A 26,921-nucleotide genomic window follows, 5' to 3' on the forward strand; every position below is an offset into this window, starting at 1 on the left:
TTATGTACTTCCAGCTTGTGCTGTTTTCTCATTATAATCTAAGTACTCTCATGTACAAATCTATATGAGATAGGCTGCCTATTTTCTGACATAATTAGGAACTAGGCTATATTTAACTATACTTAACTAAATGTTCTGGTTAGGAGAGTCACATTACACATATCGTACCCATATAATCTGTAGTCCATGAATCTGATTACAGTAAACTGCATGTAACTCTAAAACTCAATTAGCCATAATTTAACCATTGATAAAAACACACAAAGATTGTGCTGTGCTTTCATGATCATCATTATGGCTACCACTTACCTTTGCACCATGAGGACTCTAGAATCTATCAGTAGCAGCTACAATAATCCCCTTGATAGAAAGCTGGGTGAGTTAGGTTTTGCTCAGATAAGTAGAGCATACTGTAGTAATTCCAAGTTCTGTGAGATAGAGGTCAATGAATTCTATTAGTAAAGAATACATGCTAAATTTAACTAAGAAATACATATAGGTCATTAAAAATTTATTATCAGCTTAGCTTAACCTATTAAAATCCTTAGCTTTCATATATGTATTTACTTTTATGATGTTTTAAATGTTTGATTTTTAGAAATGTGTTTGGGAACATTCTGTATTATGGCTAAGATTGCCATTTCAAAAGTACAATGCCCCACACTTTTATGTCTTTGTAAGCATTAATGGAATTTTACAGCACACTTGTGTGAGCTTTGAGATGACTGCTTGCACTGTGCAGATAAGAGAAGCTGAGGCATGGGGCTATTTCTGTAAGTTTTCCAAAGATGCCCCCTGAGCCAGTGTAGAGAGGAGAGCTTGAGACAGAAAACGATCTGTGTCTTCACTGAAAACACCTCTTGTATGCATCCTTAGTCTTGGGGATAGGTTGAGGGTGAAAAACCAGAATTGGCTTTTCACACTTACTACCACAGTCCTAACAAGGAGCTCTTGGTGGACATGTATACATAAATAAAAAGGGTATCAAGGTGATTAGCAGGATGAACTTTTGCTGGTCTGAAATGCTTGAGTCTGCTTGATGGCAAGATAGATTAGTTGGCTTTTCAAGGCCTTCTAACAGTTATAGTCTATCCAGTATGGACAATATTTAAAGTGTTTACCTTTCTTTTTCTTTTCTTTTTCCTCATAGATCTATGCAGTTCGCTCAGTTGTTCCCAACAAAAGCAATAATGAAATCGTGCTGGTGCTACAACAGTTTGACTTTAATGTAGATAAAGCAGTGCAAGCCTTCGTGGATGGTAAGCATACATGACCCCTGAACCTGTTAGAACTAAATATTCTATATGTTCTGTGTTTTTCCTCAAATGCATTGAATGTCAATTAGCTACCGACAATGTAATTCTCATAAAAATATGCTAAGCTTTAAAAACACATCCATATACTCAATAAGAGCAGAATTTGGGATTTCTTTCTCCCTCGTGTAAAAAAAAAGATTGTACCTAGTTTCTAAAAGATACCTATTATAATGATGCTAATTCCATTGTCCACCAGTCTTTCCAATTTGTTATTAAACATGTCCTTTATTTGATGGTGTCCTTGTGAATGGAGGGTAATGCACTTCCTTCCTGATCTGGAAAGCCTCCTCAACTCTTCAGCATAGCTGTACTTAGCTGCAGTCCTTGAACTCGATGCTTACATAGTCTGAGAGGACTGGTTTATTCTTTTTTTTTTTTAATGTTTATTTATTTTTGAGACAGCATGCTCACACCCCTGTGCCGGGGAGGGGCAGAAAAAAATGGGGGGGGGGGGGTGGGGGTGGAGACAGAGGATCAGAAACTAGCTCAGCGCTGACAGCAGAGCCCGATGTAGGGCTCAAACTCATGAACCATGAGATCATGACCTGAGCTGAAGTCAGATGCTTAACCAACTGAGCCACGTAGGTGCCCCAGTACTGGTTTATTCCTTAGTAGCCTTAGTCTATGATTTTGAGATTGCCTAATTAATCAGAATATCAATTCTGCTCATCTACCTCTAGATCCTTTTTGCTGTCTAAAACAGAATTTTCTTTAGACAAGCAATTGCCAGTGATATCATAGAATCCAAAGTCTTAGGAATATGTTTATCTTATAAATTTGTAACCTACAACCTTATATTTCCTGTATATTATGGGGAAATTCTCCCCTCCTATTTGAACAATTTCCACTTATGGACAGAGGTCTCGTACTTGTCCTCAGTTACCATATGGGTTCTGTCCTGGTATTAGTTTCTATGTTGTAAATATGGACTGGCTAAATATAATCTGATAAATCTGGTCAGGGAACACCTGTCAGCACATTTCTCAGTTATATCCTATTTATACTTTCTTTGTTAAGGATGGTTTGATTTACTTATTTTCCTAGGATTGGAATAATTTTCCTAAAGTTCTACAAGTATGGTTGCATTTCAGGCCAGGTCTTGAAACCAGGCCACACTCTAAATCTAAATTCTCTCAACTAATCTCAAGATTTAGGGTCCTAACTGATTTAAAAAATGATTGTCATTCAAAATAGACTTGCAAGCAGACCCATAATGAGCAACCTTTCTGTTTCTCTCTGTCTCATGAACTGGCAGATACAGAGTTTTTAGTCATAAGAAAAAAATAGTAGAAAATCTGATATTGATCTAATTCGCAGCATTTGGTGCAATTTGTCTCAAGAAAAAAATTTTGGAAATCTGCACATACTGGCACAGATAAACTCTCAAGATTCACTTGCCAACGTCATTCACATGGAAAAAAGCTTTAGGACAGGAAAAAGGTTATTATCCCCATTCTTCCCCACCCTCACTTGGATGGAAGCCCCCACATTCCCCATCATGAAAGTTTTCATTACAAAGTGACCCTGATGAAATGCACAGATGCTCAGTAACTGATAGACTGTCATCAAATCCGTTTGTATTTAAATAGAGCACCTTGCTTGTCCTTGAAATTGTCAGCTCCTTGTCAGTGTTGAGTTCTCATTGAAAAAACCCATTGATTGCTGAGAAATCTCATATCACTTTGGTTGGGGACCAGTTGGAAAACTTGTTTAAAAACCACTGAAGTTCGAAAATATTTGTTAGGAATCACGTATGAGGCGTATTAAAAGCACTGTTTCTGAGTGGCTTCAAAAGCTTCAAGCAGTTTCAGTATAATTAAAATTTAATAATAACACTTTCAAAATTCTCTGTGAACATGAGTATTTCTTCTTCAGAATTGCTCTCGAAAAGCTCATTGTCCAAATTGCAAATAGAATTTATGTCAAAATGTGAAAATTAGAGGAATAATTGTAAAGCCATAAGCAACTCACCTCCTTTCTCTGATTGGAAAGAACATTATTTAACGGTGCTTTTTAATTTTATTTTATTTAGAAAACTGAAGTTTAGCTGTAAGTAAAAACTACCCTAATGATTATTAGCCACTGGATCGGCTAAGAAAAAAGCCTAATAAAAGTGACTTTCTAAAGTTCTTCAAAAGGAGAATACTGTGAAACATTAATTCTCTGGGCAAATGAGAGAAAGACCAGCTCAGTTAATAAAAAGTCTGAATTATAACTTACTTTTAAGTGCGGTGTTATTATTTCAAGTACATGTAACTCAGAAAGCCTAAGAGGGGCATTGAATTGGAAACTTTGAATAGATAGGAATAATTAGCCTGTCTAAACATTTGTCAAAGCAATATGGCCTTCTGCTTATCTAACAGTGACAGTGGACTCAATAATTGGGACCCTACTAATTTGAAATTTGTTATAAAGACCGGCCTGAAGTTTATCTCTGTTTAGCCAACACACTTTTTGTACAGAACTATTAGTATAATGAGATTGTATGAAAAGGCTTAAAATTGTTAAAAGAATACATTTAAGAGCTACTCTTTTAGAATTACCTATTTATAGGAAAACAAATGATGTACTCATTACCAATAACGTATTGTTGAAATTACCCCCAGCCCAGTTGGAATGAGGGAAGAACTTTGTTACACCACGTGGAAAACAGTTATCATAGCTGACTAACAGTATGCATGTCTTTTAAAATATTTTACAGCTTAATCAGGTTAGACTTTTCCTCTGAGTCTGTGCAAGGCCACATATGTATGTGAATAGCATGGAGAAAACATGAGATTAATATGTCAGTCGATGAATTTCTTTTGTTTCAAAGTAGAAGCCTCGCAAGAGCACATCCCATCCTTATGCACAGTGACGAGAGCAAAACCAACCTCAGATAATCTGCCCTCCCTATCACGCTGCTCAAGTTCAAGTTGCAAACATAATGAGTGGGGGCAGAAAAAGAGCAGGAGTGGCCAAGCAAAAAGCTTTGATGCACTTGGTTAATAATATTCAAAATCCCATGTTTGGTCTGGAAGATTATAGGTATTTTGATTCATATATCAAACAGAACAATTTTAATTCCACCTATGGCAATGAAGCTAACAGAACATTCTCAAGATATATTTCATTTTCTCTAAGACAACATAATGATAAAAAGGTAAGCTTCATGTAGTGGGGCTTAATACTTTGATAAAACCAAGATCATGCAGTGAATTAAATGAAAGTCTGGAAATAAAAAATGAAACTGGCATTTTTATTAAGGTAGGATGTATCAAAACAAATGAAAAAGCCACAAAAAAAAAATTGCTACCAGGATGGAAAGACAGAGATGAATTTTGTGTGGTGTTTTATTATGTGAATACGTGTTGAAGGTTCTTTGTCTTTGTCTAGGCAGTGCAGTTCAAGTTCTAAAAGAATGGAATATGACAGGAAAAAAGAAGGTAAGATTAATACTGATTGTAAATTAATCACATCTCCAATCAAAACATCCATGGTTGTTACCATTTAAACAAGGTTACCAATTTTATGCTTCTTTCAAATATGTTGGTATGTAGACCGAGAAAACTTGCAAATTCAAGACTCTCTTCAATTACCAGCCACCCTCACTACTAATGCCCTTGTTTTCTGTTGGAGTGTTTTTAACCACCAGGTGTGCTTTAGAAGTCCCAGAGTTTTTCTTTTTAAGTATTAAGGGGAACCCAGCCGGAGAATTCAAAGGATTCAAGACGTTAACTTGCCTGAACATATTCCGTAGCACAAAGGAAAAAATTAGGGAGTGTTTTAAAGATACTTGAAAAGCTCTAAATATATTTTCACATGTTTTTCCAACTGAAAGAATCTGTCCAAAGCTGCCCTGAGTTGTTTTTGTGTGTTTTTTTTTTTTTTTTTTTTTTTTTTTTGCTGAGTTCTAAACTAGATCTTTAACAAAGGAACAAGAAAATACCTTAAAGCCATAGTAAGAAAGGGACCAATTTTTTTCCTTCTTGATAACCCTGGCAAACCACTCTTTGAGAACAGAGGGAAGGAGATTTTACTCTGCCCTCTTCAAATTATTTTCCTTTCTTGGCTAGTCACAAAGGGTTTGACTTCTGGGCACACATGAGGTACGCCTGTGTGCACATGGCACTCTGTCTCCAGAACATGCCTGCCTAATCTTGTGTACATATATGGAGCTCACTAGCTCCTACAAAGTGCACCAGTCTTGTTCTTGGCCTGCAACCTGTTTTAGTCTGATTCTGTTTTCAAAGGAACTGCCTCATCCGTACCCATAATTTCCCAGCCAGGCCTTGTGTTTTGGGTATCCCACAATATAATACTCCAGTCTACCCTTCCCCATGAGGGAAGATCACAGGCCCACAGAACAGGTTTTGAGAAAACAAAAGGCAGCATTATTTCCATAAAATCCTGAGATGACTGAGATTACTGAAATTACCCTTCGCCCTCTGTTCTCCCTTTAGTTTCTTGTGGAATAGGAGGAATTGGGAGATTTTTTTTTAACCCTTGTGTGTCACCCTTTTTGACAATCTCTGCTTATCTCTACTCATGGTTTCCCTGACTTCTGTGTGAGCTGAAAATGGTTTGTAAGTGATTGAAAGGCAATATTGGCACGTCCTTGGAAAAATCTCAGATGTGCAGTTTGGGTATCAGATTTCTCTGATGTGAAAAAAGGAGCAGAGGAACAACTGCAGACCCAGCTCACTGAGCCTCCATCTTAGAGGTTCAGTGGGAAAATGGTCTCCCCAGCCCAGCAGACATGCAGCTTGCATGGGAACCTGTGCCGCCAGCCCTTCCCTTCACCCAGGGAATGGCTTCTCTCAGCCAGAGGAGCACTACTGGGGGAATGATTGTGGTTTCAATGGGAAAGAAAGGGAATGAGGAGGAGAATTAAAAGGAAACAGTTTCTTTTTATTTTTTCTGTTCAAATGTGTTGAAGAACAAAGCCAGGCTGATGTTCCACTGGCACTCACTGCTGCAGCAGGTGGGTGGGACAGGGTCTGCTCTAATGGGTCAGGCATCTGTTCTGCTTGGCCAAGGTCTGCGCCGTCCTGAATGTTAAATACATTGCGTACCCCGAAGGTACAAAACCAAAGTCAAGTAAAGCGTGCAACATAATTGGGAACATCTTCTTAATTTCCTGTATATTATTATGTATCATCCATTAGGGCATCTTAGGAGAGGTACTGTAAAACCCTGCCATATTGTGATAATTGGGGTCCAACAACATTTTAATGGTCTAAAATGCAGGGTGGTGTTATTTCAAAGTAAATAAAGTGAAACCATGTAATGCTGTTCACCTCATAGCCGAGAGGTCGTCCAGGATTCCAGCTGCACAGTCCAAATCCAGGTGGACCCAGATCGGTTTGGCATGGCTTTATAGCATTTGTCTGCGCCAGCTTAAATTCTCATGGGGATGATTATGTGTCCTGTGGCTGCCTTGCACTCCGTGGACAGTGGCAGCCATGCCAGGAATCTCCTGGTTGATTGGTATCTATCTCGGCAGACCCAACCTGGACTTTGGGGACCTGCCTTCTACTTCTTCATCTTGCAAGGACTTGCCTGCCCTTTTCCTACTGATTCTCCTCCTCAACCTCCTATCCTCCCCGGAGATCAGAACCCTTGTCTCCCACCACCACATCACCAATTTAAGAAATGTGAGCTCTTCTCCAGTGGCACAATATCTGAATTCAAGTTGTTTGAAAGCAGTTCTCACAAGATTTTACTATATTACCGTTCATATATATATATATATATGGCTTCAATTTGCTCCAATAATATTTCAACTTTTAGGCCATTCCCTGCTATTTTTTTCCTTTTAAGGGAACTTTTATTTGCTCACTATGTTTATGAGGTAAAAGTTTACACAACTTACTGTGAGAAAGAAGATACATTAATGTGGGCGGTTAATAAAAATGTAGGTGTTTTCGCCCATTCTAAAGGGCCAGAAAGCAAACAAGATAACATACTTCATTTTGATGTCTAGGTTCACTTTGTATCTAAAGGGTCTGAGCTGAATAATATTATCTTCTCATTTGTTTCTCATTCTAGAACAATAAAAGAAAAAGAAGCAAGTCTAAGCAGCATCAAGGCAACAAAGATGCTAAAGACAAGGCAGAGAGGCCGGAAGCAGGGCCCCTGCAGCCACCACCGCCCCAGATACAAAATGGCCACATAAATGGCTGTGAGAAGGACAACTCATCCACCGATTCTGCCAGTGAAAAACCAGTGCTTATCCCTCGTGAGAAAAAGATCTCGATACTCGAGGAACCTTCAAAGTCCCTTCGTGGGGTCACAGGTCAGTAATTCTCGTACAAAGTTGCTTAGGAAGGCACGGAAGAAAAGGATGCAGAGGGAACCCACTGAGTTGATTGTTTCTACTGTTGATATTGTTGAAAGAGAAGGGTTGTTCTGCATCGTGCAGGGATGCAGACATCTTCCCATAGGAAGGGGGTGGGGAGGATGTTGCAGGGCCAAAGAATAAAACTCAGCTTAGCCCCGCACTAAGTCAGAGGATTATTTTTTCTAAGGAACATAGTTCTAATCTGTATTAGCATCATCGGGAAAACAGAAATTCCAGTTAAAAGAAATTTTCTTTCAAGACACCTTTTCCTGGGATAAGGGAGAAATAATTGATGACAAGAGCAAATGTTATTAAAGGATAGATCAAATTATTTTAACTTTTGGTATTTTATATTATGTGACAGAACCTAACCTTCCAGGGTGTTAGAATCTGGAATATTAATTATTTGTGCTATAGCTATATCTTAATCAGTCCACCAAAGGCTACTTTTTAATCAAGTGTATGACGTTGGGTGTATCATTTCATCTCTAGTGTCCCATTTCCTTTCTGTAAAATAAGGAAACTATACTACAATGTACTAGATCAGTGGCCCTCAATACCGTCTTACTGAATGCTCCATTTGATAACAATCCTAAAATAAAATTCATAGATAATATAATCTATATAATCTATCTAGAAACAGGATTTCAATAAAGCAAAAAATGTGAGAAATCAGGAACCACTAAAAAATAGAAAACCTGATAAAATGGTCTGATATACACACCCACTTATAATGAATCGCTTTGCACTTAAAAGAGAACAGTGGTCAACAAGATATTGTAGACAGTGGTTTTTTTTTTTGTATTTCACCTGTGATGTAAGAGCTGAATGAGAATGTTTGTATATAGACACAGCATCGCTAGGAAAACAGCTACTACAAATGCAGGCTGATGCAGGGGTGCTAGTTGTTAGATACCGTGACTACAGGTGTCGTTGGCCATGTGATTTTCCCAAATGGTGCAAAACTTTTGATTGGTTCCGAACACCATAAAATATAATCTTTTCTTAATTTACCCAGTATTAAATCCCAGAAATCCAAGTAAATCCTGGAAATCTGTAGGAAAATTATATTAAAAAATACTTGTGTTTATATGTAAAGCGTCCAACAGGACATGAGAAAGTTCAGGACACAGGATGATTCTTGGTTGTGCAGGATGCCTGTGATTGTAAGTCACCTGGCTATAGGTGTAGGCCCCTCCCCCACACACAAATTTTAAAAATGCCCCATCAGTTTTTCAAAATGCCTTTGAAGCGGTGGTAGATTCTCCCAGTGAGGACCAGATAATTCCTGAAGTCCTTCTAGTTACAAAATCCTGCTTTTATTGACTCAGTGACTCTTTAAATTCTTCCTACACACAAAGCACTGTGCTCTCAGGCCACAGTAAATTCAGAGAAGGGTATGGTATGGTTGAGGCCCTGAGGGAATCACATCCTATTATTTATTCTTGAAGAGAAGGCTGGGTTTACAGTTTAGGGAAGAGAGGTGCTACATCCAACTGAGTGATCCGGGGAAGTTTTGTGGGAGTAGTAGTTATTGAAGGACCCATAAATTTGAATGAGGAGAGGGGATTTGGAAGGTTGAAAAGAAGTGGAGAAAACTTGACTCCATACTCTTGTATGTCTGCAGTCTCTGAGTAAGACAGGCCCTGCCTAGGAACAATTCAGTCCTATAGAAGATGATGCAAACAGAACATCTCCTGGTGACATGTCCCAAATCAGGGCTCCACTGAGGAAGCAATACATTAAATAACTGACATGCTACACAGCACACTAGTGAGTTTGCAACTTGCTCACGAAGCACTAATTTTCTTCCATAAACACATTACCTACCAACTCTCTTAATAGTGAGTGCCGTAATTCAGATCATCCTTACTGTGCAATGCTTCCTTAAAACCAACCCAACAGGGGCGCCTGGGTGGCTCAGTTGATAAAGTGTCTAACTCTTGATTTCGGCTCAGGTCATGAGCTCACAGTTTCATGAGTTCGAGCCCCATGTCAGGCTCCATGCTGACGGTGTGGAGCCTGCTTGAGATTCTCTGTCTCCCTCTCTCTGTCCCTACCCTACTTGTGCTGACTCTCTCTCTCAAAATAAATAAACTTAAAAATTAAAAAAAAAAAACAGCCTATTTCCCTTTACAATCTAAAATTTTCCAGGAATTTTTTAATTCAGTTTTTACTACGCCTACAGTTTTGAGAATGTTTTGATTTATAGTAAGGGCAGGGGAAAGAAATTAAATAATTGAGTGGCAGATTCCCAACTTTGCTTGTTATTGCTTTCACACGAATTACTTTCAAAATCTAATTACTCAAGTTGCTGTTTTGATATCAATCACAGACTAAAAGCCTAGCACGTATATTTGTTCATTTACTTATAATTTACACCTTCTTTCTAAAACAATTTCGGTAACTCTATCAAGTATATGACATTAGAGCAAATTCAATATTGAAGCGCTTCACTTCACAGTGGATAGCTGCCTTGAAAGTTAAGTACCCACTGGAGGAGTTCTCTGTACAATGAGGTTTTTGTAAACTCTAACATGAAACTTTGTGTGAAGAATCCTTCATTGCACAAAGAGCCATCCCAATATCCTTTCAGTTTTGTAAGTTTAGCATGAAGGCATTGAAGTATGTCAGTATTATTTGTTAATGTTACTGGTTCACTTCAAATCTATACTTCACGTAAGTTTTCCTGTTAAGGACTGAATGATGATCATGGAAGATTATTAGATTATTTTGCAAAAGAAAGGGAATCCTCCTGGTTGACCATTAACATCAGCAGCAGCTCACTCATAAATTTAAAAATGAGTTTGTTACTAGTTAGGTTTTCCTTCCCAAAGATAATGAAAGTTCATCAGGAACGTGGTGCCAAAACTGTGAAATGGCCTTAAAATGCTCATCCAATCCATTGGAAACCCCGAGACCCCTAACAGGTATTTCACAGATGAGTGTTAGGTCTTGGACATTCTGTACCCCATTTTGAATGTAGAGCCTTGGCACTGGAAAGGATGGCAGTGATCCTTGAACCCCATCTCCTCACTTTATTGCCGAGGAAGCTAGAGCCCCTCAGGTTGAGAAGATAACCCGCACCCCTGCGGTAACTCTTTTTAGTTTGCAAAAGCCTGTAATTTAATGCATGCATTCAGAGAGTCTCTGCTGAAACCGTGGGCTCCATAACTCCTAAATGATGTATAATTGAAAAATTAGGAAAAGGTAATCCTAAAAAAGCCATATAATGATATTCTGTACTTGAGTGGGTTCAAAGTATGAGTGTAAAAGAAATCTCCAGCCTGCTTGCAGTGGAGCATTTATCAATCTTTCCAATAATGAAACTGGCTCAAGAAAGCTTGCCCTGAATGCCCAGCTGGGCAGCAGGCTGTGAACATGTGGAACACACATTTTATCTTTTTATAACACCTTGACATTCAAGATTTCTCTTTTTCAAAAATTTTAAACAGAATCACTTTCTGGTAGGGGAGAAGTTAGCTTTAAGATATATGCAGGTGGTTCAGGGGTGTTAGTGTGACTTCCTACGTGAAAAATAACCACCAAACGCATCATCATTGCAGGCTGTAAATATAGCACTGTCGAGTGGGACAATGCTGCCTGTCAGCATGTAGCTTAGAAGTCTGGGAGTTTGATTTAAACTTAGTACAAAATTACTTCTTTAAGCCTTGGAGTAGTTTTTTTTTTTTTTCCTGTATTTCAGAATTTTTAATAACAGCTCAAATTAGATCTTTTACATAATCCAATCATGATCACTCTGTGTCCAAGTACAAAGTCAGACAAGGAATAGATTAAGATTTATTTTACCAAAAGTAATGCCAAGGATCATTTTTATTCCTAAAGTCCATCTAAATGTCTAAAGCACATTATGACTTTAGGGTTCAATTTTCCTAAATATTCTTCCTGCTCTACTTTTCTTAAGGCGTGTATTACTGAAATGTTTAGGTGGTTATCACCGGATAGGTCAGAATAAGAATTCAAATTCCTGTGTGGCTTTCTCTCACTGGACACAATTCCCACTGAATAGGAAAGGAGCCGGATTACAGGCCACCAACTGACTCCATTGAGAGAAACTTTGAGGCGGGGCTTTTCTTGGCTTCAGCTCCCCTGACGGCCAGCAGGCTTCCTTTATGTCCCCTGGTCTTGTGAAGCATCCTGGGAAGCCAGCTCTTGTGTTATTCGTTACCTGTCTCAAACAGAAAGCTCCATGCTGTGTTCACTGACCTGCACAAACCGGACTTCACAATCTGCTCTGTATCACAGAACAGGAGCAGCCCAGTCATTTTGCCTTGACAATACACATTGTCTATTTGGGCATGGCACTGGCACAGAACTGCTTTCTCATTCTCAAAGTGAGCGGAACCAAACATGAGAGTAAGGATCCCGTTATTTTAGAATGTTCGCTGCTTGTCCCTCATTTGTGCGTCTTGTTAACACCCCACACCACCACACACACACACACCTCACCAGACTGTTTCACAGTATTTTTATGGTATGCGGTTTCCTATAGGATTTCCAAGCAGATTTTTTTAATGCTACTGTCAGTCCTAGCCTCAAGATTATCTCCCCTGCTTCTCTAAGCCCCTATATTGGACCAGAGGATTAGAAAAGATCAACAAGATGAAAGCAGCTTGCCTGGAACTTTAATAGTAAAGCCAAATGTGTATATTCCAGGATTCGGCAGTGCCAGCCCTCCAATGGAAGCAATATAATATTGTAGCTAAGAACCAGGCTTTAGCGTTAGAGGTGTTTGGATTCAAGTCTTGGCCTCATCGCTTACTAGGTGTGTGACCCGGGACAAGTTAGCCACTCTGTGTCTCCGTGTCCTCACCTGCAAAATAGAAAATATGACTCCACTTAACAAGACTGTGGTATGCAGTAAGTGAGGTGTCTAAAGTGATTAGCACAGCATCCAGCACAGAGTCAACCCTCAGATCATTTATGTGTCTAGTAAACATTTTTAAGCATCCTGACATGAGCCAGGAATTCTAGACGAAGCAAACAAGACAGCAAAACTTCTGCCCTCATGAAGTTTGCATACGTTTTGGAAGGTGAGGTGAAGAGATGCATAATAAATCAGAATACAGCTAAGTTACCATGAGAATTCTAGATGATAGTAAGTGTTGCGAAGGCAGTGAGTAGGAGAGAGATCAGGGCAGGGGTCAAGATCACGTGTGTAGCAACCTGAAATAAGGCCGTCATGTCCCGTGAGTGATTGAAGAGGAGACATGGGAGCTGAGACCCAGAGGCCTCAGAGCAGGTTCTCTCACACCAGGTTACAGTGGTCCGAGCAGCCAATGTTTTATTTAAACCTTAATTAAGGACTTTAGCTGAAACCCTTGCAGAGCCATAACCATGGGCTTTTTACTCTTTTTTAAAATTAAAGATACAATACTTTCTTAATCTATGTAGCCAATACTAAGTAGTGTCCTATGAACTTGCATTTTGAAAGTTTACATTTGAAGCACAGTAATTGCTATTCTCACTCCTCATTAATGATTATTTTAGCATCTAAATACTCAGTGTTAGCTCCTGTTCATGGTTGTGCGCTGTGCAGTCACACCCTCAGTTTCACACCCTCAGCAGCACCATGTCAGAACTGTTTGGGGAACGTTAGGGGAGGCCTTCAACTGCATTTTCCATGACCAAGACCTCTGCTTCCTTTCTCTGGGTGTGACAAAGCAGAAAGAGACAGACACAGACATGGGGTGTAGTGACAGGAGGGCATAGGAAACACACAACCCCTCGGGTATTTTTCTGTCACCCGGGTAGAGTGAAATCCACAGCCCTCTCCCTTCTCCTTCTCATTTGAAAACTACTTTTGCTGCAACCCTGCAGCAAAAACACAAAACTACTCTCTCTGAAGAGCTGATATCTTCATAACTTCCCACCCATACCTTGTTATGGCGATTTCAGTAACAAAGAGACTTAATTAAATGGAATGCACTCCTTGCAAAAAACAAAAGGCCTTCCAAAAAAAATTGTTTTTTAAATTTTTGAACAAAGATTTAAATGGTTCTATCAAAATATAATGAGAATTGACTCTGTTTTGCAGTGAAATAAGTCAGTGAAACAAATTAAGGCGAATTGTCCACCTTGTGTCATTGGGCAGCTTAATTCATTGACTTTCTTATCTATTATCTTTTAATACAAATAAACCTGTAAAGGTATTAGTAACAAATGAGACCTTGAAAGGTAATGTAAATAAAACTAAAAGGTCTGCTTCCAATCTGAAAGTTACCAGCTTTATGCCCACCGATCTGATCAAGTTTAATAGGACTTGAAATAATAAAGTCTATCTGTCTTTGATAAAGAACTTACAAAGAGGCAGAACCAACAGACATTATGTCTTTGAAATAAGCCTGTCTGTTTGGGTCTCTGTTTCAAAGTTGTTGGTTCCTCTGACTCTCTGTTAATTATCCTGTCATGCAGTGACAGAAGAATGACGGACCATGCAAATCCAGGTGCATCGTCACTGTAATGTGAAGAGAGTTTTCTTGGGGCTTTATCACTAGACCGTTATTCTGTAACATCTAAAAGAATTATCTTTACTCACCGTCATCTCTTCACCTCTGTCTCTCACTTATCATCTTATTCAGTATGGCTTACAGCCCCATCACTCCAAAGAAATTGCTCCCACGATGATTATCAATGGCCTCAGTGGATTAAATTTAGCACGCATTTTCCAATCTGTACTTTATCTTTTTCTGTCTGTAACATTCAGTGCTGTTGATCACACGATCCTTAAGGACTCTATTTTTTCTTTTCAGTTCCTCTGACATGACACCCTCCTGATTTCCCCTCCATCTTCATTGCTCCATTTTTTCCTTTGAGGGTCATTCTTCTCTACGTAGGCTGTTAATTGGTACAGCTTGTCAAGACTTGGTTTGTTCCAAGTCCTTTCTCTTATAAGACCCAGTACTGTCTTCTTAGATCATTTCAACCATGCCCAGGTTTTAATTATGTAAGCTGGCTCACAAATTCCTCTTCCCAGGCCAGGCTCCTCTCTGTGTTCCAGACTCTTACTTGACACTTTCACTTCAACAGTTCAAAGCACTTCGACAATATGCTTAAAGCAAACTCATGATCTCCCTTCCAGTCTTAGCTTTCTTTTAGTGTTCCTGATCTTAGTGAACTATCTATCCAATGTGCAAGCCAGGAATCTAGACATCAGTCCTGACATCGTCTCCTCATCCAATCCATCAAGTCCTGTCGATTTTCTTTTCCAAATGTTCCTAGAACCCATCTGTTTCTCACAGTCTCTACCTGTGCCTCCCCACCAAAGCCATCATCCTCTCTTGCCTATGTTGCTGTACGAGTCCACTGATTAATGTCCTAGCTTTTAGATTGTTCCCCTCTAAGTCATTCTATATCCTGAAATCTTTTCAAAACACAAATCTGAACTCTTAAGATAAGAACCAAAAGTCTTACCATGGCCTACAGGCCCAGCATGGTCTGGCCCCTAAGTGATGCTCCAACTCACTGAATGGCCTGCTCCTTCTTGCTGTCTCTACTCCAACCCTCCTGGTCCCCTCTCAGTCCCTCATATAGACTGCGTGTGTGCAGTCAGGTTCAAGTCCAGAGACCGAAACCACACAGTTTATTTGAATGGGAGGAATGTAATACAGGGAATTACTAACTAAAACACTAGAAACACAAAGAGGTGATTAACTACTAAAAGGAATAAATGAGGATTCTAAGGGTTCTAGACATGGCAGGAGAGTAGTTACTGTCCCTAGAAAGGCTGGACAATAAAGAGAGCCCTCCAATCCAAGATTGAGATTGTGACCTCATTGAAAGCATGTGGAACATGCAACCTTGTGGCAGCAAAACAACTACACTAAAAACCAAACAAACAGACAAACAAGAACTGTCACAGGGCATGGACTGAGCTGTTCTGTAGAACTTTACCATTGCCAGAGGGTGTAGATAGACTGGAACTGCTTGAAGCCACTGCCAGTGCAGGGAATGCAGGGACCATGGCATGACTGCAGCTGGAGCCCTTCTGCTTGGCCCCCACCTCCTGTGATGAATAAGCATAACAACAAAGAACCGGAACTGGAAGAGAAGTGTATTCCTGTCCTCTTAGCCCTGCGTGGTCACTTTATTGCCCTCCACTGATAAAGCTAACATTCTGTGAGCTGGCAAAAGAGAATCGTTTGCAGGGGCCAGCTCCTGTATCACAAAGTAAGGCAAAGAAGGGTGGATTTGAGCCAAGAGAAAATAACTTGATAACTGGCACACAGGGCTTTCTCCTGCCTTAAGTGCAGGAGTGCCTGGAGTGCACTTTCCTGCCTTCTTACCTGATGAGCTCACAGGATCTATCTCTTGGGGAGTTACTCCTTGCTGTCCCTACATCAAATATGCCAACTACAGATTGCAGAATGCTATGTACTTTTCTTTCATAACACTTACCATCGTTGTAATTCTACATTTGTCTGTGTGCTGGTGTGATTTATATGTCTTCCTAATACACTGCAAGTTCTGGAAAGATGGGGGCCACATCTGTCTTTGATCACCATTCTTGTTCTGGTGCCTGAAACAGACACCAGACACAATAGGCACTCAGACAAACAAGCCTTTCTCATGGTCTTCACTGAATTATTAGTGATAGAATATGTAAAGTACAGGTTAAATTTAGTAAAGTGGCTATGCTGCTTTCTAAAGATAATTAGGGATTTTGTATTTCTGATTTTATTTTTTTTCAATATATGAAGTTTATTGTCAAATTGGTTTCCATACAACACCCAGTGCTCATCCCAAAAGGTGCCCTCCTCAACACCCATCACCCACCCTCCCCTCCCTCCCACCCCCCATCAACCCTCAGTTTGTTCTCAGTTTTTAAGAGTCTCTTATGCTTTGGCTCTCTTCCACTCTAACCTCTTTTTTTTTTTTCCTTTCCCTCCCCCATGGGTTTCTGTTAGGTTTCTCAGGATCCACATAAGAGTGAAAACATATGGTATCTGTCTTTCTCTGTGTGGCTTATTTCACTTAGCATAACACTCTCCAGTTCCATCCATGTTGCTACAGAGGGCCATATTTCATTCTTTCTCATTGCCACATAGTACTCCATTGTGTATATAAACCACAATTCTTTCCATTCATCAGTTGATGGACATTTAGGCTCTTTCCATAATTTGGCTATTGTTGAGAGTGCTGCTATAAACATTGGGGTACAAGTGCCCCTATGTATCAGCACTCCTGTATCCCTTGGGTAAATTCCTAGCAGTGCTATTGCTGGGTCATAGGGTAGATCTATTTTAAATTTTTTGGGGAACCTCCACACTGTTTTCCAGAGTGGCTGCACCAATTTGCATTCCCACCAACAGTGCAAGAGGGTTCCCGTTTCTCCACATCCTCTCCAGCATCTATAGTCTCCTGATTTGTTCATTTTGGCCACTCTGACTGGCGTGAGGTGATATCTGAGTGTGGTTTTGATTTGTATTTCCCTGATGAGGAGCGACGTTGAGCATCTTTTCATGTGCCTGTTGGCCATCTGGATGTCTTCTTTAGAGAAGTGTCTATTCATGTTTTCTGCCCATTTCTTCACTGGATTATTTGTTTTCCGGGTGTGGAGTTTGGTGAGCTCTTTATAGATTTTGGATACTAGCCCTTAGTCCGATATGTCATTTGCAAATATCTTTTCCCATTCCGTGGGTTGCCTTTTAGTTTTGTTGGTTGTTTCCTTTGCTGTGCAGAAGCTTTCTATCTTCATAAGGTCCCAGTAGTTCATTTTTGCTTTTAATTCCCTTGCCTTTGGGGATGTGTATTTCTGATTTTAAAAGAAATTTATACTAATGAAGAAATTTTTAAAGTGCAGTAAGGTTTAAGAAAAAAAAAACAGAAACAACCACTGTTAAATTTCATTTCAGAATTTCTTAACTGCACAGATATATAGGATTTTTTAAGCCAAAGATCACATTATGTAGTATGTGAACTTTTGTATTCTTTTTCCTTAGCATGACATTACAGACATTACCTCATACCATTATATATTCTTTAAAGACATTATTTTAATGGCTACATTGTGTTCTTATGAATTTGACATATTTCTTTTTAATTCCCAAACTATTGTCCCTATGGATTATTTCCATTTGTTTATTACTATTATAAATAATGCTATAGTGAATACTTCTTCTATATAAATCTTTATAAACAACTATGATTATTTAATTGGCATATTTTCTTAGAAGTGGAATTATTGGGGTCAAAGAGTATGAATATTTTTGTAATTCTTAATATATTGCTGTCCACAAAGATTGGACTAATCTCATTGTTTTCATTTGTAAAACTGACAATTGGGCAGTGGAACATTTTAAAATGTTTAATTTCCATTTGCATTGTTCTTTGTGAATATTTAAAAACACTAAGATTATGATCAAAGAACTAATTTATTATTATTATTATTATCAGTTATCATAAAACACTAACATATTCACTTAACTACTTTTAAGTGAATGTAATATGCTTTAAGCAACACAGACATTAGAAATTTTAGGCATAATTTTATAACAACTAAATTATACTGTGTCTTTTTATCAATTTTTTCTAAGTAGAACTACTTCACAATACTTTACAATGTTAATCATCATCAGACAATGTGTTTTACTGTGTATTAGGAAGATCTTAACTCAGTGGCTTAAAATAATTTCTTTAGACCTACTCTTATGGTTATACATTTCTTAAACTTAGATCTGAATTCTATGTGTACTTCTTTCAGCCTACTTATAAGTACATAAAACTTTCACTGAAAAGTAAAGTCTAACAAGAAAAAAGAGTTTTCAGAAACTTCCAAGTCTGAACACATACATGTCTATACATATATTATGAAAAATCTTTGAATCCAAGTCCTGTATTTCTCCCAAGAGGAAGATTTGTTTTCTTTGGTACTGTTAGCAAAAAAACAACCACCACAGTTTATGTTTTGTTGTGTAAAATAACTCCACACAAGAAGCAATCAAATGTGACCTATAACGAAGAAAAAGATTAGAAGCAGAACAATATTGCTCATGAATAAAGAAGCAAAATCTTCAACAAAGTATTAGCGAATTAAAGTAAGCAATATATAAAAAAGATAGTACACTATGACCAAGTGTGCTTTTTCCCAGGAATGCAACGTTGGCTTAACATTTAAAAACCAATTAATGTAATTTTCTGTGTTAACAAAACAAAAGAGAAAAGCAATATGGTCATCTCAATTAGTGAAACAAAATCACTTGGCAAAATAATAAAAACTCCCAGAAAACTAGGAATATAAGAGAATTTCCCAATAAGCATATGAAAAATCTGCCCTACAGTTAATATCATATTTAATAATAAAATGTTGAATGCAGTTTCCCTAAGATCAGAGCAATGCAAGGACTGCAATTCTACATTGCACTAACCTAGGATTCCTAACCTTTGGAAAGAAAGAAGTTAAACTGCATTTAAGGATGTCATTATTGCCTATAAAGAAAATTTTAAGAAATCTACAAAAAAAAACTAATAAGGAAATTAACAAAGTATCTAGGTATAAAGTTCAATGTATAAAAACTCAGTTGTATTTTTGCATTCTAGCAGCCAACAATTGGGAAATGAAATTTTTAAAAATACTATACAATAACCTAAGATACATAAAATACCTACGAATAAATTTAACTAAAGTTGCTCAAGACACTAAAAACTGAAAAACAATGCTGAGACCAGTTAAAGAAAAGCTAAATAAATGGTATGATGTATCATGTTAAAAGATCAAAAGATGCAATATTGTTAAGATACTGATTATCTACAAATTGATTTGTAGATTCAACTCAAGCCCAATCAAAATCCCATCCAATTTCTTGTAGAAAGATACTGATTGTTTTTGTAGAAGTAAGCTGATTCTTTTTAAGTTTATTTATTTTGAGAGAGAGAGAGAGAGCTCAAGCAGGGGAGGGGCAGAGAGAGAAAGAGAGAGAGAATCCCAAGCAGGTTCCACGCTGTCAGCATGGAGACCAATGCAGGACTTGAGCCCACAAACTATGAGTTCATGACCTGAAATCAAGAGCCAGAAGCTTAACTGAGCCACCCACGTGCCCTGAAATAAGCTGATTCTTAAATCTGCATTGAAAAGCAAAGGTCCTAAGATAGCCAAAACAATCTTGAAAAAGAAGAGCAAAGTTGGAGGGCATATATGACCTGATATTAAGACTCGTTATATAGCTACAGTAAACAGGAAATGTGGTGTGAGGGGTAAGTATAGACAACTACATCCATGGAATAGAATGTGGTCCAAAAATAGACTACACATATATAGTCAATTAATTTTCAGCAAAGGTACCAACATAATTCAGTGGGGAAAGGTGAACTCAGGTTTACTATGCTATGGTCTTAGGCTACATTTTCACATTTTACATATTAGTTGTTAAAGGCAGAGAGACTGTGTCTCATTTATCTCCTATGAATAAGCCAGTGCTAGCACGTAGTGGGCCCTCCATATATGTCTGTTGAGTTAGATTGAATCAGAAACCAGAATGATACTCAGGAAGATATACACCATGGGTGTTAGGATTTGATAAATATCTTTAACAAAGGGAAGGCTCAGGTGATAGTTAAATTCAAAAATATTAAAGCTTCTAAGAGCCATTCTTAAGATTAAACTAAAATATATAAAAATTAAATTGTATATAATATTTATTGAAATCTGGGCAGATTGGGTGTTTCCAGAGATAACGTTTCTTTCTAAGATGTAACTACTTGGGTTCAAGTATTTGATGAATATTGGATAAAGTCACAGCCAGGGACACATATCAAACTAGGCTCCCTCTAACTAGAAGGGTCCCAGGCATGGAAAGTACCAAAGTAATGCTGATTCATTCATTCATTTTTTCAGTATTCATCATGGTACCTACTATGCACCAAGCATGTAGTGATGAACTAGACATATATCACTCTATCACCACTTATCTCATGTAGAAATTGCAGAGGATATTTTAAGGTTTCACTAAAATCAATACTCTCTTAGCGTAGAATTAATAGTGATTGCAGATTTTAGACCAATAATCTCACGCTCCTTCTGATTTAGATTAATGCTCCTCAGTAGAAATATAATGTGAGCTACAGATGTAATTTTTAAATTTCTAGCAGCCACATTAAAAAAGTAAAAAGAAACTGGTAAATTAGATTGGGTAATATATTTTATGTAATTTAATATACACAAAATGTTACTATTTTGACATGGTCAATATTTTTTAAATTATCCAAGAAATATTTTTAATTCAGCACATCTCAATTTAGGCAAGCCACATTTCAAGTGTTCAGTAACCACATATAGCTAGTGACTACCTTGTTGGACAGGGATAGGAATCAACTCTTGGTAAGCTACAGGCTGGTGAAGTTTACAAGTAGATTCCAGAAAGATAAAGAACCGATGGTACTTCTGGCCATAATGTTAGAGGGAAAGAACCCCCATTATTCTGTTGCTAGAAATGTCAGGATTCGTGGTTAAGATGAACCTAATTCTGTTATAGCTGAGTAACTCACCACCAGCTTTTATGTGAAAGAGCCCCAGAGCTTTACTATATTTGGAGACAGATCTGTACAGCCAACGTGCAAATATATCCAAGTCATCTTTGAGAATTTCAGATCTTCCCAGTGTTCAGTGATTTCCACCAATAATGAGACAGCTTTTCAGGACCCTAAAAAAAACCTGCTACTCAGATTTCTCAATGGGTATTTGTTGCATGAATGATGAAACGAAGCAGTAGCCCACATACCAGTTCTCTGAGACACAAACAAAATATTTTCAGCTCTAGGTCACTGAACTCATGCTCATTTGCATGCTTGCCTTCCATTTAAAATTCTAAAGCATCCAACAGAATAATTTTTTTCCCTTCATTCTAAGGTCAGTATTTCCATTACGCTATAATACAAATCCCCTTATTTTCAAGAATAAGACTAATTTACTACACTATGCACAATAAGCTATATTTTAGATTCTCAATTTATACTATTTCACCAAGGCTGAATCTTCTCTATGATTTAGAGAGGGAATGAATTGGAGCCAGCCTGTCCTTTATCACAATTTTAACAAAACATTTACAGACTCATCAAAAAATTAGTTTTCCATCTTTTCCAGTAGAGTTTCTCCAGGTGGGTGGTGCCATCCACCTTCACCCCAACAGAATCACCTGGCAAGTAGAATCATGGGCCCACTGTTGAATCAGAATCCCTGGATGTGTTGTCCAGGAATTTGCATTTGTAACAAGCACTGAGGGAGAACTCACACACACTAAATCTTGACAACCACTGCCCTATACAGAAGTTCTCCTTTAGTATACATAAAGATAAAATTGTATACTACCATTTAAATCTGTTTAAATCTGTTTACTACCATTAAGTACCATTTAAATCTGTTTACCATTTAAATCATTGCTGGAGGAAATGGTGTTTTCAGTATTTAACTTGTTCACTGCCTTTGCTGAACATTTCATTGTGTAATGTAATTTACCTTTAAAGAGTATTCATCATTTAGACCATAAAATGTATGCTGTGCTTTCTTGATATATAGATTATGAATGATGGATTCAAGTAAAGTCAAATTTACACTTGTCTTAAATAGGCTAATGTCTAAAATCAAATTGACTAAGACCCAGATCATATTCTTTTGCACTTTCTGAGTACAGTCTCTATAATGTTTGTGACAAGTGTTAGGAAAAATGTTCTTTGTTCTTTGTTTTTGTTTTCCTATGAAATCATTTTAAGAGTACTTTAATTCAGTCACAATTTTACAGATAGCTATTGAGCCAGACACAGTACTAGGCTTCAGAAATGAATCCAATTTCAGTATTTGACTTCAAGGGAGTCCTAGCCTCCTCAAGGCAAGGATGAAGGGCAGACACATAAGCCTTGTGTTAAAATACAAGGCAGTAAGTTTTTAAGAGGCAACATGAGAGCAGAGAGAAGTGAGGCAGGGTGAAAGGGGCTGGGATTCATAGAGATGACGTTGTGCGCTGTTTGAAAGTGAGCCACAGTCAGCCAGAAAAGTGAAGTCATTCCTACAGGCTCATGCAGGACATAGGGAAGCTCAGAACATTGGTCTCCTGGGTCTAAACCTGCACTCTTTCTACTACACTCAGCTTTCTCTAAGAACCTAGCCTTCAAAACATGCTGGCTTCCCTTTTTTTACACCCATAGCTTTCTCTGGTTGTGAGTAAGATGTTAAGGGTGATACATTTCCTTCTCAGGCCACTAAGGTGCCATTTAATTCACTCCAGCAATAACTAATAGAAACCTACCTTTAAAAGATGCTGAAAGCAATGTGCTGCTAATTTATTGCTACATCTATTAAAGCTCCAGAGAGAATTTGACTCCCTAGATTTTAAATATAGTTGAGATATTATGATGTTTCCCAATTTAATCCCTCCATAAATTAAGTGAAATGATTATAGTACCTGTTGTCACTTCATTCTTGCCCTATCTCCAATCACTCTTCTGCCTTCATTAATTCAGAATAAAATACTACAAGACATTAATGTAGCGCTTGGAGATAGGAGGGCTGCATTTTTATAGCCTCCATATGAAATCATACTTAAAGATGCCTATACCTTTACTGAATGGGGAAAAAAAAATCTTCTCATCTGCTAATAAATAACCTTTGTTATGAGTGAAGAAACCAAGGCTCGGAGATGTTAAGTGGCTTGGCCCAGGGTCACCGTGCAAGTAATTACCAGAGCCAAAACACCCACCCCAGGTCTACCAACTCCCAAGTGCAAGGCTCTATTTTCTAGTACATCCTCAAATCTTCTAGAGATTCTATTAAAACAGTTTCCTCACTGCTTGCAATGAAGGACATTGTTGCCAACATGTAAACAAAATGAAAATCTTGGCACCCCCCCCCCCCCATCACTTTCTCATCAGTGTTTTTAGCTTATCACTTCACAGTCATTATTTGGTGTTTTCTTACAGAAGGCAACAGACCACTGCAACAGAAACTGTCCTTAGATGGGAACCCCAAACCTATACATGGAACACCAGAGGGGTCAGATGGCCTACAGTGGTCAGCTGAGCAGCCTTGTAACCCAAGCAAGCCTAAGGCAAAAACATCTCCTGTTAAGTCCAATACCCCTGCAGCTCATCTTGAAATAAAGCCAGATGAGTTGGCAAAGAAAAGAGGTAAAGTGATTTCTTTTGCACAAATGATTCAACCTATTTTACACACACAGAGAAGTACCAGAATGATAGAACTTTCCAAAAGATGCTGCTTAGTGAAGAGAGATGCACATGAAATTGCCTTTCTTTCTGTGACCAACATAGATTGAAAAGTAGATGTGATTCCTCCCATATAAATCAAAGGTCTCGAGTGTTTAAGAGGAATTACATCCCCTTTCTCTGCCTCTCTGTGGTCATTCTTCTCTTTGTAGGCATGGATAAATTTGCACCACAAATACTTTCTACCCCAATGTCTTAGGAAGCAAATGTTAATGCAGGAGCTCTTTTAGTAACTTGAATGCTGAATGTTTCCCAGACACACATGTTCTTAACTTGCATTGAATGAAGATGAATCCAGAAGCTGATGATGTCTTCTTTAGATGATCTTCTTCATGTAAATTCAGTTCTGTGTTAGAACCTTCAGACAATGTAACACCGAAAGAGGGTTTTATATCTGACACGCTATATTTTTATTATTTTTTGAGCTTTGCTATACTTTATACATAACTGGCATTAAAAATGAAAGGGGATAAATCACTTCCTTTCTGATTCCCAGCAGATTAAATAATATTCTTCTCATTCAGCCTTAGTTGTATCTGATTTCCTTGGCTTTGGTTTGATATACTTCCTTACTTTTCTGGAGGGAGATTTCTTTCTTCTAAGAAACATGGCCTTGTTGGGATAAGTACAATCCGCCTATTCGCACTGTACTATCTGTATACCTTGGTGACGGTTTCAGGAAGTCAGGCAAGATTGGCGCCTCCAGAGCAGCTTTCAGTGCTGTTGCTCTAATTACAGGGCTGGCTCAGGACTGATGGGCCAGAGCCAGCGTACCTGGCACCAATGCTCCGTCCTCTCTCTAGCTCATTTGTACCTCTCCCAATCTCCATGTCATTTTCCTCATCCAAAAGCCCTGCTGGCTTCTAACCACACAGAGTGGTGGGAGCCAGCAGCACAAATGGTCTTTAGACATATCAGATTCTAAGAAACTGCAGTTCGTGATAGAACATGATGATCAGAGCCTCTTTCCAAAGCACAGAGGAGACACGTATGCCCAGAATGGCCCACCCACAGAACCCACTGGTAAAATCACAGCAGTCTCAGGGGCCATACATATCCCCACTGTGGATTTTTAAAACTCTGGGTTATAAACATATAAACATCTTCTTGACAGAACTTTTTTTTTTCATTGAGAAACAAAAGATAAATCTCTTATTAGGGGGTGGGGTGAGTTAGCTGCTTTTGTCACTGTTGCTATTTAGCTCACAAGTAAAAAGACAATTTAACATTTTTTTCATGACATTACTTGTAGGCCCAAACATTGAGAAATCGGTGAAGGATTTGCAACGCTGCACTGTGTCTCTAACTAGATATCGTGTCATGATCAAGGAAGAAGTGGATAGTTCGGTGAAGAAGATCAAAGCTGCCTTTGCTGAATTACACAACTGGTAAGTAATTCGACTTAGAAACTATAAACTTGTGGCACTTGAGCTGTTCCTACAGGTAAAAGCATCTGATGGAAAACATTGTTTATTTAATGCATAAACATCACAGAACAACTCCTCAGTGAATTTTTTTTAAGTCCTATAGGCAGAGGCATATATCTTGGGAATAAAAATGAAGGGAAGGTGTTTGAATAAAAAGAAACCTGATACACATAATTCATTGGAGTCTGAAGTTGGCCCCAAAGTATATGAATGATGTAGAACACAACCTCAACAAACGATATTTTTGACAAATCCCTGGGAGGCCAATATCATGAGTGATACTGAGAACAAATATTTTCCAGCTTTATCATTATAAAATAAGAAAGACTCCCTTAACAAAACTCAGAAACATCTTAGGCAAGCTGAGTGATAGAATCCCATTCTGGGGTGTCTTGAAGGCTGGAATTAAGAAATGGTACTCTGGTGCGGCTTTGGTCCTGCCCAGCCCTGCTCTGCAACTGACGCTGAAAGAAGGCATCTCTTTGAGCCATCTGTGTTTGCTCATGTCCACAGCTGCAATGAAATATCTCCTGGTAAAGGTTAAGTTATTATAAGTGGGAAAACTTCTTAGTGTATCAGTCAAGACTTTTTCAGTTTCAAGTGATGGAAACCCAAGTCACACTAGTTAATGACAAAGAATTGTTTGGCTGATGTACATGAGAAATCCACAAGATTCTTTTAGGTGAATTTGGTTCTAAGCCCAAATTATGTTATGAGAATTCAGTTTCTCTCTACCTTTCTCCCTTTCCCCTTCTCACCCTCCTTTCCTCTCTCAGTGTCTCCTACAGTCTCCTGGTTCTGCTTATCCTTGGCTTGATTCTTAGGTATGATCTCTCCATGTGGTAGCAAAGATGACCCCAAGCGGCTCCAACCTTACATAATCCTTAGTTCCTGTGATCTGAGAGAGAGCTTTGTCTCTAGTGTTCCAACAGAAATCCAAGGGCTAATTTGCACTGGGTGGGTTGGGTCAATCTTCTGTCCCTAAACTAGTCACTGTGGCAAGAGGGACAGGGTCTTCCCACTAGCTAGGCTGGGTCCTGTGCCTACCACAGAGTTAGTGGTGGGGTGAGCCCCACCTGAACCCTATGAACTGAGAGTTGAAAAATCACTGGAGAGTTCCCAGAGGAAAATCAGGGTGCTAAAAACAGAAAAACATGTCCGCAGTGCCCAGGCTCACATGTGTTCTCTGTATCTCATTGGCCTCCCATGATTCTAGAATTTGGTCACATCTTCTGCATGGTTTTCCTTTCCAAGTCCTTTCTTTGACATAGATGTGCTTTTTAGCAGATTATAGTTGTGCAAAGCCAAGGATTACGCTTAACACAATCTAAAATTCTTGAATTTTAAACCATCTGCTATGTATAAGATCCCCATGTGCATAAGATACCAGAAACTTGAAAGAAAACCATCTCCTTCGGTTATCATTCAGTGAGGAATCACTTACCCTCCACCCAGTCACGTCATCTCGACCTTAGTGGAACTCTTCTCTGTTTGATCAGACAATAAACCAAGTAATTGTTCAAAGTAAACTCCAAGATTATGTTTGAAAGTACTTAGAGAACATAAAGATGCTATACAAATGAAAGGTGTTATTATGATGGTTGGTTTTTAAATTTTACAGTTCTA

The 26,921-nt window shown here is 38.4% G+C and overlaps 1 protein-coding gene across 10 annotated transcripts in view; it reads left to right on the top strand.

The window, feature by feature from the left end:
* Window positions 1-26,921, top strand: part of SPATS2L (spermatogenesis associated serine rich 2 like) — a 165,486-nt gene that overhangs the window by 104,424 nt on the left and 34,141 nt on the right. For 9 of the 10 annotated variants that reach the window (XM_053215532.1, XM_015077968.2, XM_027053810.2 and 6 more), the window contains 5 exons: window positions 1,151-1,259; window positions 4,692-4,741; window positions 7,347-7,593; window positions 23,566-23,772; window positions 25,121-25,256. In XM_053215532.1, the coding sequence (XP_053071507.1) occupies window positions 1,151-1,259; window positions 4,692-4,741; window positions 7,347-7,593; window positions 23,566-23,772; window positions 25,121-25,256 (749 nt within the window). The remainder of the gene's footprint in view (window positions 1-1,150; window positions 1,260-4,691; window positions 4,742-7,346; window positions 7,594-23,565; window positions 23,773-25,120; window positions 25,257-26,921) is intronic. The other variant, XM_053215535.1, reaches the window with a different exon arrangement.

The sequence above is a fragment of the Acinonyx jubatus genome, chromosome C1 (assembly GCF_027475565.1).
Source record: "Acinonyx jubatus isolate Ajub_Pintada_27869175 chromosome C1, VMU_Ajub_asm_v1.0, whole genome shotgun sequence".
Taxonomy (NCBI): Eukaryota; Metazoa; Chordata; class Mammalia; order Carnivora; family Felidae; genus Acinonyx; species Acinonyx jubatus.